General features: G+C 46.1%; 1 protein-coding gene across 2 annotated transcripts in view; it reads left to right on the forward strand.

Moving 5' to 3' along the window:
• Nucleotides 1–15,159, forward strand: part of slc4a2a (solute carrier family 4 member 2a) — a 56,286-nt gene that overhangs the window by 24,959 nt on the left and 16,168 nt on the right. The window contains exons 2-6 of one of the 2 annotated variants that reach the window (XM_074649836.1): nucleotides 2,219–2,324; nucleotides 3,777–3,933; nucleotides 4,711–4,915; nucleotides 5,003–5,127; nucleotides 10,619–10,806. In XM_074649836.1, the coding sequence (XP_074505937.1) occupies nucleotides 2,271–2,324; nucleotides 3,777–3,933; nucleotides 4,711–4,915; nucleotides 5,003–5,127; nucleotides 10,619–10,806 (729 nt within the window). In that variant the 5' untranslated portion in view covers nucleotides 2,219–2,270. Of the gene's footprint in view, nucleotides 1–1,922; nucleotides 2,325–3,776; nucleotides 3,934–4,710; nucleotides 4,916–5,002; nucleotides 5,128–10,618; nucleotides 10,807–15,159 lie in introns of those variants that run through there. The other variant, XM_074649837.1, reaches the window with a different exon arrangement.

The following is a 15,159-nucleotide window of genomic DNA, read 5'->3' on the forward strand; positions in this document are numbered from 1 at the left end:
ATGATGATACAGTCAGGTGAGAGATGACGATGCAGTCAGGTGAGATGATGATGCAGTCAGGTGAGATGATGATACAGTCAGGTGAGAGATGATGATACAGTCAGGTGAGATGATGATGATACAGTCAGGTGAGATGATGATACAGTCAGGTGAGATGATGATGATACAGTCAGGTGAGAGATGATGATACAGTCAGGTGAGATGATGATACAGTCAGGTGAGATAATGATGCAGTCAGGTGAGAGATGATGATGCAGTCAGGTGAGAGATGATGATGCAGTCAGGTGAGATAATGATGCAGTCAGGTGAGATGATGATACAGTCAGGTGAGAGATGATGATGCAGTCAGGTGAGAGATGATGATGCAGTCAGGTGAGATAATGATGCAGTCAGGTGAGATGATGATGCAGTCAGGTGAGATAATGATGCAGTCAGGTGAGATAATGATGCAGTCAGGTGAGATAATGATGCAGTCAGGTGAGATGATGATGCAGTCAGGTGAGATGATGATGATACAGTCAGGTGAGATGATGATACAGTCAGGTGAGAGATGATGATACAGTCAGGTGAGATGATGATGATACAGTCAGGTGAGATGATGATGCAGTCAGGTGAGATAATGATGCAGTCAGGTGAGATGATGATGATACAGTCAGGTGAGATGATGATACAGTCAGGTGAGAGATGATGCAGTCAGGTGAGATGATGATACAGTCAGGTGAGATAATGATGCAGTCAGGTGAGATAATGATGCAGTCAGGTGAGATGATGATGCAGTCAGGTGAGATGATGATGATACAGTCAGGTGAGATGATGATACAGTCAGGTGAGATGATGATGATACAGTCAGGTGAGATGATGATACAGTCAGGTGAGAGATGATGATACAGTCAGGTGAGATGATGATGATACAGTCAGGTGAGATGATGATGATACAGTCAGGTGAGATGATGATACAGTCAGGTGAGATGATGATGCAGTCAGGTGAGAGATGATGATGCAGTCAGGTGAGATGATGATGCAGTCAGGTGAGATAATGATGCAGTCAGGTGAGATAATGATGCAGTCAGGTGAGATGATGATGCAGTCAGGTGAGAGATGATGATACAGTCAGGTGAGATGATGATGATACAGTCAGGTGAGATGATGATACAGTCAGGTGAGAGATGATGATACAGTCAGGTGAGATGATGATGCAGTCAGGTGAGAGATGATGATACAGTCAGGTGAAATGATGATGCAGTCAGGTGAGAGATGATGATGCAGTCAGGTGAGATGATGATGCAGTCAGGTGAGAGATGATGATGCAGTCAGGTGAGATAATGATACAGTCAGGTGAGATGATGATGATACAGTCAGGTGAGAGATGATGATGCAGTCAGGTGAGATGATAATGCAGTCAGGTGAGATGATGATACAGTCAGGTGAGAGATGATGATGCAGTCAGGTGAGATGATAATGCAGTCAGGTGAGATGATGATACAGTCAGGTGAGAGATGATGATGCAGTCAGGTGAGAGATGACGCAGAGGGTCAATGACATCATCAGACCAAGCCAACAGTGTGTGTGTGTTTGTGCGAACAGCCAGGGGGCGGGACTAACCTTGATTGACATCTTGGTTGCCATGGTGAACCTTCAGCTGATCAGGTTTCTGTAGAGAATTAGACCTTTTCTTCTCTCTCTGTTTCCTCTCGTTCTCCTCTTTTCATCCCCTCTTTCTTCTCACTTCCTCCTCCCTCCCTCCTCTCCCCCCCTCCTCTCTCTCTCTCTCTCTCTCTCTCTCTCTCTCTGCTGGTTTCAGTCTTTGCATTATAATTCCTCTCTTTCAGTGCAGCGAGGACTCTGAGGTAGGCTCCAACTCTTCCTGTTTCCCTCACAGTGACGCTCAGAGACTCCGGTCAGAGACTCCGGTCAGAGACTCCGGTCAGAGACTCCGGTCAGAGACATCGTGTCCTCTCTGGGTCTTTTTAACCCAACAATGATTTCAGTAGAGACGCCGGAGCTACTTTACTCTGTTCTAGATCTTAATGTGTTTACTGTCGGTGTGACCTTTGACCTCCAACAAGGCTCATTCAAATATGGAGAGAAACAATAATCACACACGTCAACGACGAGAATCTAAGACATGAAATAACATAATCTATATACAGTTCTATAAACATATGAGATATCTATATGAGACACACTCCCTGGTAACCTCCAGTGTTTCCTCCTCCAGGTTCTGCTGCTGAACATCAGACACACCGTGACCTCTGACCCCTGAAGGAGCCATGAGTCATCATCAGAACTGGGTTGGTCCCGGAGACGCCGTCGGTCCGTCTGCAGTGAGTCTCAACAGACAGCAGGTCCCTGAACGCCCCATGTTCAGGGACTGACAAGACCACGGGGCGTTCAGGGACTAACATGAGCACAGGGCGTTCAGGGACTGACACGAACACGGGGCGTTCAGGGACTGGGGCGTTCAGGGAATGACACGAGCACGGTGCGTTCAGGGACTGACACGAGCACGGGGCGTTCAGGGACTGACACGAGCACGGGGCGTTCAGGGACTGACACGAGCACGGGGCGTTCAGGGACTGACACGAGCACGGGGCGATCAGGGACTGACATGACCACGGGGCGTTCAGGGACTGACATGAGCACGGGGCGTTCAGGGACTGACATGAGCACGGGGCGTTCAGGTACTGACATGACCACGGGGCGTTCAGGGACTGACATGTGCACGGGGCGTTCAGGGACTGACATGAGCACGTGGCGTTCAGGGACTGACATGAGCACGGGGCGTTCAGGGACTGACATGAGCACGGGGCGTTCAGGGACTGACATGAGCACGGGGCGTTCAGGGACTGACATGAGCACGGGGCGTTCAGGAACTGACATGAGCACGGGGCGTTCAGGGACTGGGGCGTTCAGGGACTGACATGCGCACGGGGCGTTCAGGGACTGACATGACCACGGGGCGTTCAGGGACTGACATGTGCACGGGGCGTTCAGGGACTGACATGAGCACGTGGCGTTCAGGGACTGACATGAGCACGGGGCGTTCAGGGACTGACATGAGCACGGGGCGTTCAGGGACTGACAAGAGCACGGGGCGTTCAGGGACTGACATGAACACGGGGCGTTCAGGAACTGACATGAGCACGGGGCGTTCAGGGACTGGGGCGTTCAGGGACTGACATGCGCACGGGGCGTTCAGAGACTGACATGAGCACGGGGCGTTCAGGGACTGACATGAGCACGGGGCGTTCAGGGACTGACATGTGCACGGGGCTTTCAGGGACTGACACGAACACGGGGCGTTCAGGGACTGGGGCGTTCAGGGAATGACACGAGCACGGTGCGTTCAGGGACTGACACGAGCACGGGGCGTTCAGGGACTGACACGAGCACGGGGCGTTCAGGGACTGACATGACCACGGGGCGATCAGGGACTGACATGACCACGGGGCGTTCAGGTACTGACATGACCACGGGGCGTTCAGGGACTGACATGTGCACGGGGCGTTCAGGGACTGACATGAGCACGTGGCGTTCAGGGACTGACATGAGCACGGGGCGTTCAGGGACTGACATGAGCACGGGGCGTTCAGGGACTGACATGAGCACGGGGCGTTCAGGGACTGACATGACCATGGGGCGTTCAGGGACTGACATGAGCACGGGGTGTTCAGGGACTGACATGAACATGGGGCGTTCAGGGACTGTATTATAGTGCAGTGAGATTCTTTATGTCCAAACATGATGTAGATCATCACTCCTCTCTCCTCCTCCAGACTCTGTCTCCTCCTCCTCTACATTGCCATAGTGATGATGAAGAAGAGGAGGACCTGAACAAGGCCTTCGATGTCCCGGGTTTTCAGCAGATCCTTTGTCCTACAGCTCGCAGCCCCCCGGAGAAACACAGAGTCTACGATGAGCAGGACTTTGAAGGTGAGACGCCAAAATGTACCTGGTTTCAGAGTTTCTAAAGGAGTTTCGGACAATCTGTGATCAGGTTCTGAAGGTTCTGGTGGTGGTTCCAGGGTGTTTCAAGAGGTTTTAAGGGTTTCGCAGGTCCTTGAGAAGGTTTACCATGTTTTTGTGAGGGTTTTCAGCATCTTCAGGATGTTCTAGAAGTTGAACCCTGCAGGGGTTGTTGAGGAGGATCCAGTCGTCCTTTAGGGACCTGCAGGGGTTGTTGAGGAGGATCCAGTCGTCCTTTAGGGACCTGCAGGGGTTGTTGAGGAGGATCCAGTCGTCCTTTAGGGACCTGCAGGGGTTGTTGAGGAGGATCCAGTCGTCCTTTAGGGACCTGCAGGGGTTGTTGAGGAGGATCCAGTCGTCCTTTAGGGACCTGCAGGGGTTGTTGAGGAGGATCCAGTCGTCCTTTAGGGACCTGCAGGGGTTGTTGAGGAGGATCCAGTCGTCCTTTAGGGACCTGCAGGGGTTGTTGAGGAGGATCCAGTCGTCCTTTAGGGACCTGCAGGGGTTGTTGAGGAGGATCCAGTCGTCCTTTAGGGACCTGCAGGGGTTGTTGAGGAGGATCCAGTCGTCCTTTAGGGACCTGCAGGGGTTGTTGAGGAGGATCCAGTCGTCCTTTAGGGACCTGCAGGGGTTGTTGAGGAGGATCCAGTCGTCCTTTAGGGACCTGCAGGGGTTGTTGAGGAGGATCCAGTCGTCCTTTAGGGACCTGCAGTAATTTCAGTCATTAATATTGTTTTCCTGCAGATCACCGTCACTTTTCTCTCCACGTCCATCAACCTCTGTCCAAACCGCCCGCTGACAGCAGGAGGAGGAGAACCAACGAGGGGAGGCGAGGCTCCGCCCCTAACACCGCAGCCACCATAGAGGAAGACCAGGAGGAAGAGGAGGGCGAGGAAGAGTCCTACATTCAGAAAGATGGAGAGGAGGGGCGAACGACCACGCCCACCAGGTGAGTCACACACCTGACAGGTTCAAATACGGGATTTATCTCTTTCTCTTTTCAATCCACTTAACGTGTAACTCCTCCCCTTCACAGTGACCCACCAACCATGGCGTCCAATCACAACAGTCTCCCACCTGGTTACATCATGACGAGCGTTGCCGTTGACGACGCTGACGAGGCTGAAACGCTGATGTCTGTCGACCTGGACGGCATCAAGAGTCAGTAAACCTCAAACTTTATATACAACTTCACATTTAATCTACATTTTACAGACCGTCCTGTGGAGGGTCAGGGTTTATTTACAACAATGACCTGGTAGCTGTACGTTATCCTGCTTATTACACGGCTACAGAGTCCCACATCAGAACTGTGTCCATAGCAACGGTCTGCTATACATAGCAACGGTCTGTCATACGTAGCAACGGTAGGTTATACGTAGCAACGGTCTGCTATACATAGCAACGGTCTGTCATACGTAGCAACGGTCTGTTATACGTAGCAACGGTCTGCTATACTTAGCAACGGTCTGTTATACATAGCAACGGTCTGTTATACGTAGCAACGGTCTGTTATACTTAGCAACGGTCTGTTATACTTAGCAACAGTCTGTTATACATAGCAACGGTCTGCTATACATAGCAAAGGTCTGTTATACATATCAACGGTCTGTTACACATAGCAACGGTCTGTTATACTTAGCAACGGTCCGCTATACATAGCAACGGTCCGTTATACATAGCAACGGTCTGTTATACATAGCAACGGTCTGTTATACGTAGCAACGGTCTGTTATACATAGCAACGGTCTGTTATACATAGCAAAGGTCTGTTATACGTAGCAACGGGTCTGCTATACTTAGCAACGGTCTGTTATACATAGCAACGGTCTGTTATACGTAGCAACGGTCTGTTATACATAGCAACGGTCTGTTATACGTAGCAACGGTCTGTTATACTTAGCAACGCGTCTGTTATACGTAGCAACGGTCTGCTATACACAGCAACGGTCTGCTATGGGGCATTCAGGGACTGACATGATCGCGGGGTGTTCAGGGGCCATCAGGTCAACATGATACCTGAAGGACTGAAGACGCCTCAGCTGTGTTTACTGATAATCAGCTGATGTTAGCATGCTAACATGTTAAGCTAAGGTGGTGAACATGGTAAACATCAGCTAATGTTAGCATGTTAGCATTGTCATGGTGAGTTTGGTGTCTCAGAGCCTCTCCCAGCATGCACTGGGGCACAGTCTCATTGTTTTGGAGACAAACTGAAGGAATGTTTCCAACATGAAAGAGCTTTCTGTCACTTCTTGATCTTCATCATGTGACCTGAACACGATGCTGCCGTCCTACACGCCGAGCCCACGGCCTCTATCTATTGTTACTGTGTGTAGTCCTGGTTCTGGTCCTGGTTCTGGTTCTGGTCCTGGTCTCTGTGCTGCTGATGATCCGGTTCTTCTTCTTATGGAATCTTTGTAGTGTGAGAGACTGAAGGTCTGAGTGAGTACTCACCTGTCTCTTTATGGACCTGTCTCTTTATGGACCTGTCTCTTTATGTATCTGTCTCTTTATGGACCTGTCTCTTTATGTATCTGTCTCTTTATGTATCTGTCTCTTTATGTATCTGTCTCTTTATGTATCTGTCTCTTTATGGACCTGTCTCTTTATGTATCTGTCTCTTTATGTATCTGTCTCTTTATGTATCTGTCTCTTTATGTATCTGTCTCTTTATGGACCTGTCTCTTTATGTATCTGTCTCTTTATGTATCCGTCTCTTTATGTATCTGTCTCTTTATGTATCTGTCTCTTTATGGACCTGTCTCTTTATGTATCTGTCTCTTTATGTATCCGTCTCTTTATGTATCTGTCTCTTTATGTATCTGTCTCTTTATGGACCTGTCTCTTTATGTATCTGTCTCTTTATGTATCTGTCTCTTTATGTATCTGTCTCTTTATGTATCCGTCTCTTTATGTATCCGTCTCTTTATGTATCTGTCTCTTTATGGACCTGTCTCTCTATGTATCTGTCTCTTTATGGACCTGTCTCTTTATGTATCTGTCTCTTTATGTATCCGTCTCTTTATGTATCTGTCTCTTTATGTATCTGTCTCTTTATGGACCTGTCTCTTTATGTATCTGTCTCTTTATGTATCCGTCTCTTTATGTATCCGTCTCTTTATGTATCTGTCTCTTTATGTATCCGTCTCTTTATGTATCCGTCTCTTTATGTATCTGTCTCTTTATGGACCTGTCTCTTTATGTATCTGTCTCTTTATGGACCTGTCTCTTTATGTATCTGTCTCTTTATGGACCTGTCTCTTTATGTATCTGTCTCTTTATGTATCCGTCTCTTTATGTATCTGTCTCTTTATGTATCCGTCTCTTTATGTATCTGTCTCTTTATGTATCTGTCTCTTTATGTATCTGTCTCTTTATGGACCTGTCTCTTTATGTATCTGTCTCTTTATGTATCCGTCTCTTTATGTATCTGTCTCTTTATGTATCTGTCTCTTTATGGACCTGTCTCTTTATGTATCTGTCTCTTTATGGACCTGTCTCTTTATGTATCTGTCTCTTTATGTATCTGTCTCTTTATGTATCTGTCTCTTAATGTATCTGTCTCTTTATGTATCCGTCTCTTTATGTATCTGTCTCTTTATGTATCTGTCTCTTTATGTATCCGTCTCTTTATGTATCTGTCTCTTTATGTATCTGTCTCTTTATGTATCTGTCTCTTTATGGACCTGTCTCTTTATGTATCTGTCTCTTTATGTATCTGTCTCTTTATGTATCCGTCTCTTAATGTATCTGTCTCTTTATGTATCCGTCTCTTTATGTATCTGTCTCTTTATGTATCTGTCTCTTTATGTATCCGTCTCTTTATGTATCTGTCTCTTTATGTATCTGTCTCTTTATGTATCTGTCTCTTTATGTATCCGTCTCTTTATGTATCTGTCTCTTTATGTATCTGTCTCTTTATGTATCTGTCTCTTTATGTATCCGTCTCTTTATGTATCTGTCTCTTTATGTATCTGTCTCTTTATGTATCCGTCTCTTTATGGACCTGTCTCTTTATGTATCTGTCTCTTTATGTATCTGTCTCTTTATGTATCTGTCTCTTTATGTATCTGTCTCTTTATGTATCCGTCTCTTTATGTATCTGTCTCTTTATGTATCTGTCTCTTTATGTATCTGTCTCTTTATGTATCTGTCTCTTTATGTATCCGTCTCTTTATGTATCTGTCTCTTTATGTATCCGTCTCTTTATGTATCTGTCTCTTTATGGACCTGTCTCTTTATGTATCTGTCTCTTTATGGACCTGTCTCTTTATGTATCTGTCTCTTTATGTATCTGTCTCTTTATGTATCTGTCTCTTTATGTATCTGTCTCTTTATGTATCCGTCTCTTTATGTATCTGTCTCTTTATGGACCTGTCTCTTTATGTATCTGTCTCTTTATGGACCTGTCTCTTTATGTATCCGTCTCTTTATGTATCTGTCTCTTTATGTATCTGTCTCTTTATGTATCTGTCTCTTTATGTATCTGTCTCTTTATGTATCCGTCTCTTTATGTATCTGTCTCTTTATGGACCTGTCTCTTTATGTATCCGTCTCTTTATGTATCCGTCTCTTTATGTATCTGTCTCTTTATGTATCTGTCTCTTTATGTATCTGTCTCTTTATGGACCTGTCTCTTTATGTATCTGTCTCTTTATGTATCCGTCTCTTTATGTATCTGTCTCTTTATGTATCTGTCTCTTTATGGACCTGTCTCTTTATGTATCTGTCTCTTTATGGACCTGTCTCTTTATGTATCTGTCTCTTTATGTATCTGTCTCTTTATGTATCTGTCTCTTTATGTATCTGTCTCTTTATGTATCTGTCTCTTTATGTATCCGTCTCTTTATGTATCTGTCTCTTTATGTATCTGTCTCTTTATGTATCCGTCTCTTTATGTATCTGTCTCTTTATGTATCTGTCTCTTTATGTATCTGTCTCTTTATGTATCTGTCTCTTTATGTATCCGTCTCTTTATGTATCTGTCTCTTTATGTATCCGTCTCTTTATGTATCTGTCTCTTTATGGACCTGTCTCTTTATGTATCTGTCTCTTTATGGACCTGTCTCTTTATGTATCTGTCTCTTTATGTATCTGTCTCTTTATGTATCTGTCTCTTTATGTATCCGTCTCTTTATGTATCTGTCTCTTTATGGACCTGTCTCTTTATGTATCTGTCTCTTTATGGACCTGTCTCTTTATGGACCTGTCTCTTTATGGACCTGTCTCTTTATGTATCTGTCTCTTTATGTATCTGTCTCTTTATGTATCTGTCTCTTTATGTATCTGTCTCTTTATGGACCTGTCTCTTTATGTATCTGTCTCTTTATGGACCTGTCTCTTTATGTATCTGTCTCTTTATGTATCTGTCTCTTTATGTATCTGTCTCTTTATGTATCCGTCTCTTTATGTATCTGTCTCTTTATGTATCTGTCTCTTTATGTATCCGTCTCTTTATGTATCTGTCTCTTTATGTATCTGTCTCTTTATGTATCTGTCTCTTTATGTATCTGTCTCTTTATGTATCCGTCTCTTTATGTATCTGTCTCTTTATGTATCTGTCTCTTTATGGACCTGTCTCTTTATGTATCTGTCTCTTTATGGACCTGTCTCTTTATGTATCTGTCTCTTTATGTATCTGTCTCTTTATGTATCTGTCTCTTTATGTATCCGTCTCTTTATGTATCCGTCTCTTTATGTATCTGTCTCTTTATGTATCTGTCTCTTTATGTATCTGTCTCTTTATGTATCTGTCTCTTTATGTATCTGTCTCTTTATGTATCTGTCTCTTTATGGACCTGTCTCTTTATGTATCTGTCTCTTTATGTATCTGTCTCTTTATGTATCTGTCTCTTTATGTATCTGTCTCTTTATGTATCTGTCTCTTTATGTATCTGTCTCTTTATGTATCTGTCTCTTTATGTATCTGTCTCTTTATGTATCTGTCTCTTTATGTATCTGTCTCTTTATGGACCTGTCTCTTTATGTATCTGTCTCTTTATGTATCTGTCTCTTTATGTATCTGTCTCTTTATGTATCTGTCTCTTTATGTATCTGTCTCTTTATGTATCTGTCTCTTTATGGACCTGTCTCTTTATGTATCTGTCTCTTTATGTATCTGTCTCTTTATGGACCTGTCTCTTTATGGACCTGTCTCTTTATGTATGGTATGTAGGTAGAGATGACAGGTGACAGGTAGAGGTGACAGGTGACAGGTGACAGGTGACAGGTGACAGGTGACAGGTGACAGTTGACAGGTAAAGGGCGCTGGTCAGCTGACTCTCACCGCTGGATTGTGATTGGCTGTTTGTGTTTTCAGGAAAAAAGAAATGATGTGAATTTGTCCCGTTACAGAGAAAAACTAACTTTCACAGAAACATGAAACTGGCCTGCTGATTACTGCAGTGTGTGTGTGTGTGTGTGTGTGTGTGTGCGTGCGTGCGTGCGTGCGTGCGTGCGTGCGTGCGTGCTAGATGTGTGTGAGCTGATTGGATGATTCTCGTCTTACTGACTCTTCACTGAAGTTCAGTCAAGCCTGAAACTCTGTTAGACGGCAGAAAGTTCTCATGAGAACACAGAGAGAGTCCGGCTCTGACCTCTGACCTCTGACCTCTGACCCCCATCCCACACTCATGCCCCCCCCCCTCAGGTCACCGATTGGACGACGTTCCGGCAGTGCGGCGCCACTTGGTGCGGCGGAGCTCCAGAGGGCCGATCGTCCACGCCACCAAAGATCCGATCGGTGTCCGAACGCCGTCCCACCTCCACCACCCGGACCACCCGGACCACCCGGACCACCCGGACCACCCGGACCACCCCGACCACACGCCTCATGAGGTCAGCTGCTCTCAGATCAGATCAACTTCAGTTTAAAGTGTTTTCATCTCGTACTGGTGGTCTGACGTTGGGACTGAACCAGCCTTACTGGGAGCTTTAGTGGGAGCTGCTCAGTGGTCCAGAGGACACGACTGAAAACAGCAGATCAACATGTTGGAGACACTCAGAGGTTAAACGGATGTTTGACAGAGGACATTTAGAGGTTTATTTGATTTAATGAAGTGGTTCTCACGCTGGACTGGATATTGTAAAAGGCTGAGAGGTGACTGAGGTTCAGGTGAACAGGTGTGAACAGGTGTGAACAGCAGCAGACGACAACAATAACAAGAGAAATGTCCAAAATGAGGCTGACAGGACGGACGAAAGACGAGCCGGGAGTCTGAGCAGGTTAATCCTGGAGGTATTGTGAACGGTGACAAACTGGACTTAATCAGGGAAAAAGAGAGACTCACAGGTAGAGACAGACAGGTAGAGACTCACAGGTAGAGACACACAGGTAGAGTCAGACAGGTAGAGACACACAGGTAGAGACAGACAGGTAGAGACACACAGGTAGAGACAGACAGGTAGAGACACACAGGTAGAGACAGACAGGTAGAGACACACAGGTAGAGACAGACAGGTAGAGACAGACAGGTAGAGACAGACAGGTAGAGACAGACAGGTAGAGACACACAGGTGGAGTCAGACAGGTAGAGACAGACAGGTAGAGACAGACAGGTAGAGTCAGACAGGTAGAGTCAGACAGGTAGAGACAGACAGGTAGAGTCAGACAGGTAGAGACAGACAGGTATAGACAGACAGGTAGAGACAGACAGACAGCTAGAGACTGTCAGGTAGAGTCAGACAAGTAGAGACAGACAGGTAGAGACAGACAGGTAGAGTCAGACAGGTAGAGTCAGACAGGTAGAGACAGACAGGTAGAGTCAGACAGGTAGAGTCAGACAGGTAGAGACAGACAGGTAGAGTCAGACAGGTAGAGACAGACAGGTAGAGTCAGACAGGTAGAGACAGACAGACAGGTAGAGACAGACAGACAGGTAGAGACTGTCAGGTAGAGTCAGACAGGTAGAGTCAGACAGGTAGAGACAGACAGGTAGAGACAGTCAGGTAGAGTTAGACAGGTAGAGACAGACAGGTAGAGACAGGCAGACAGGTAGAGTCAGACAGGTAGAGACAGACAGGTAGAGACAGACAGGTAGAGTTAGACAGGTAGAGTCAGACAGGTAGAGACAGACAGGTAGAGTCAGACAGGTAGAGACAGACAGGTAGAGACTGACAGGTAGAGACAGACAGACAGGTAGAGACTGTCAGGTAGAGCTAGACAGACAGGTAGAGTCAGACAGGTAGAGACAGACAGGTAGAGTCAGACAGGTAGAGACAGACAGGTAGAGACAGACAGGTAGAGTCAGACAGGTAGAGTCAGACAGGTAGAGACAGACAGACAGGTAGAGACAGACAGGTAGAGTCAGACAGGTAGAGACAGACAGACAGGTAGAGACAGACAGGTAGAGTCAGACAGGTAGAGAAAGACAGACAGGTAGAGTCAGACAGGTAGAGTCAGACAGGTAGAGACAGACAGACAGGTAGAGTCAGACAGGTAGAGTCAGACAGGTAGAGACAGACAGACAGGTAGAGACAGACAGGTAGAGTCAGACAGGTAGAGTCAGACAGGTAGAGACAGACAGGTAGAGTCAGACATGTAGAGACAGACAGGTAGAGACAGACAGGTAGAGTCAGACAGGTAGAGACAGACAGACAGGTAGAGACAGACAGGTAGAGTCAGACAGGTAGAGTCAGACAGGTAGAGACAGACAGGTAGAGTCAGACAGGTAGAGTCAGACAGGTAGAGACAGACAGGTAGAGTCAGACAGGTAGAGACAGACAGGTAGAGTCAGACAGGTAGAGTCAGACAGGTAGAGACAGACAGGTATAGACAGACAGGTAGAGACAGACAGACAGCTAGAGACTGTCAGGTAGAGTCAGACAGGTAGAGTCAGACAGGTAGAGTCAGACAGGTAGAGGGAGGTAACCTCTGAGGTCTCTCTCTCTCTCCGTCAGTGTGTTCTGGTCTTCAGAATGGTCGGTTTGGACGCGAGGAGTCGACAGAGTAAGGTACCAGCTGATTTATCCTGGTTTAGTCTGGGTTATCTCTCCATAGTCTGGTTTAGTCTGGGTTATCTCTCCGTAGTCTGGTTTAGTCTGGGTTATCTCTCCGTAGTCTGGTTTAGTCTGGGTTATCTCTCCATAGTCTGGTTTAGTCTGGGTTATCTCTCCGTAGTCTGGTTTAGTCTGGGTTATCTCTCCGTAGTCTGGTTTAGTCTGGGTTATCTCTCCATTATCTGGTTTAGTCTGGGTTATCTCTCCATAGTCTGGTTTAGTCTGGGTTATCTCTCCGTAGTCTGGTTTAGTCTGGGTTATCTCTCCGTAGTCTGGTTTAGTCTGGGTTATCTCTCCGTAGTCTGGTTTAGTCTGGGTTATCTCTCCATAGTCTGGTTTAGTCTGGGTTATCTCTCCGTAGTCTGGTTTAGTCTGGGTTATCTCTCCATAGTCTGGTTTAGTCTGGGTTATCTCTCCGTAGTCTGGTTTAGTCTGGGTTATCTCTCCATTGTCTGGTTTAGTCTGGGTTATCTCTCCGTAGTCTGGTTTAGTCTGGGTCATCTCTCCGTAGTCTGGTTTAGTCTGGGTTATCTCTCCGTAGTCTGGTTTAGTCTGGGTTATCTCTCCATTGTCTGGTTTAGACTGAGTTATCTCTCCGTAGTCTGGTTTAGTCTGGGTTATCTCTCCGTAGTCTGGTTTAGTCTGGGTTATCTCTCCGTAGTCTGGTTTAGTCTGGGTTATCTCTCCGTAGTCTGGTTTAGTCTGGGTTATCTCTCCGTAGTCTGGTTTAGTCTGGGTTATCTCTCCATTGTCTGGTTTAGTCTGGGTTACCTTTCCATTGTCTGTTTTAGTCTGTGTTATCTCTCCATTGTCTGGTTTAGACTGGGTTATCTCTCCATTGTCTGGTTTAGTCTGGGTTATCTCTCCGTAGTCTGGTTTAGACTGGGTTATCTCTCCGTAGTCTGGTTTAGTCTGGGTTATCTCTCCGTAGTCTGGTTTAATCTGGGTTATCTCTCCGTAGTCTGGTTTAGTCTGGGTTACCTTTCCATTGTCTGGTTTAGTCTGGGTTATCTCTCCATTGTCTGGTTTAGACTGGGTTATCTCTCCATTGTCTGGTTTAGTCTGGGTTATCTCTCCGTAGTCTGGTTTAGACTGGGTTATCTCTCCGTAGTCTGGTTTAGTCTGGGTTATCTCTCCGTAGTCTGGTTTAGTCTGGGTTACCTTTCCATTGTCTGGTTTAGACTGGGTTATCTCTCCGTAGTCTGGTTTAGTCTGGGTTACCTTTCCATTGTCTGGTTTAGTCTGGGTTATCTCTCTGTAGTCTGGTTTAGTCTGGGTTACCTTTCCGTAGTCTGGTTTAGTCTGGGTTATCTCTCCGTAGTCTGGTTTAGTCTGGGTTATCTCTCCGTAGTCTGGTTTAGTCTGGGTTACCTTTCCATTGTCTGGTTTAGTCTGGGTTATCTCTCCATTGTCTGGTTTAGACTGGGTTATCTCTCCATTGTCTGGTTTAGTCTGGGTTATCTCTCCGTAGTCTGGTTTAGTCTGGGTTATCTCTCTGTAGTCTGGTTTAGTCTGGGTTATCTCTCCGTAGTCTGGTTTAGTCTGGGTTACCTTTCCATTGTCTGGTTTAGTCTGGGTTATCTCTCCATTGTCTGGTTTAGACTGGGTTATCTCTCCATTGTCTGGTTTAGTCTGGGTTATCTCTCCGTAGTCTGGTTTAGTCTGGGTTATCTCTCCATTGTCTGGTTTAGTCTGGGTTATCTCTCCATTGTCTGGTTTAGTCTGGGTTACCTTTCCGTAGTCTGGTTTAGTCTGGGTTATCTCTCCGTAGTCTGGTTTAGTCTGGGTTATCTCTCCATTGTCTGGTTTAGTCTGGGTTATCTCTCCATTGTCTGGTTTAGTCTGGGTTACCTTTCCGTAGTCTGGTTTAGTCTGGGTTATCTCTCCGTAGTCTGGTTTAGTCTGGGTTATCTTTCCATTATCTGGTTTAGGGTAGGTGGATTGGTGGTTTGGTTGGTTGGTTAGTGAGTTGGTGGGTCGGTGGATTAGTGGGTTGGTGGTTTGGTGGGTGGGTTGGTTGGTGGGTTGGTGGTTTGGTGGGTCAGTGGGTTGGTTGGTTGGTTGGTTGGTTGGTGGGTCAGTGGGTTGGTTGGTTGGTTGGTTGGTTGGTTGGTTGGTTGGTTGGTTCGTGGGTTGGTGGTTTGGTGGGTCCTTGGGTTGGTTGGTTGGGAGTGGGTTGGTGGGTTGGTGATT

The sequence above is a fragment of the Sebastes fasciatus genome, chromosome 11 (genome assembly GCF_043250625.1).
Source record: "Sebastes fasciatus isolate fSebFas1 chromosome 11, fSebFas1.pri, whole genome shotgun sequence".
NCBI lineage: Eukaryota > Metazoa > Chordata > Actinopteri > Perciformes > Sebastidae > Sebastes > Sebastes fasciatus.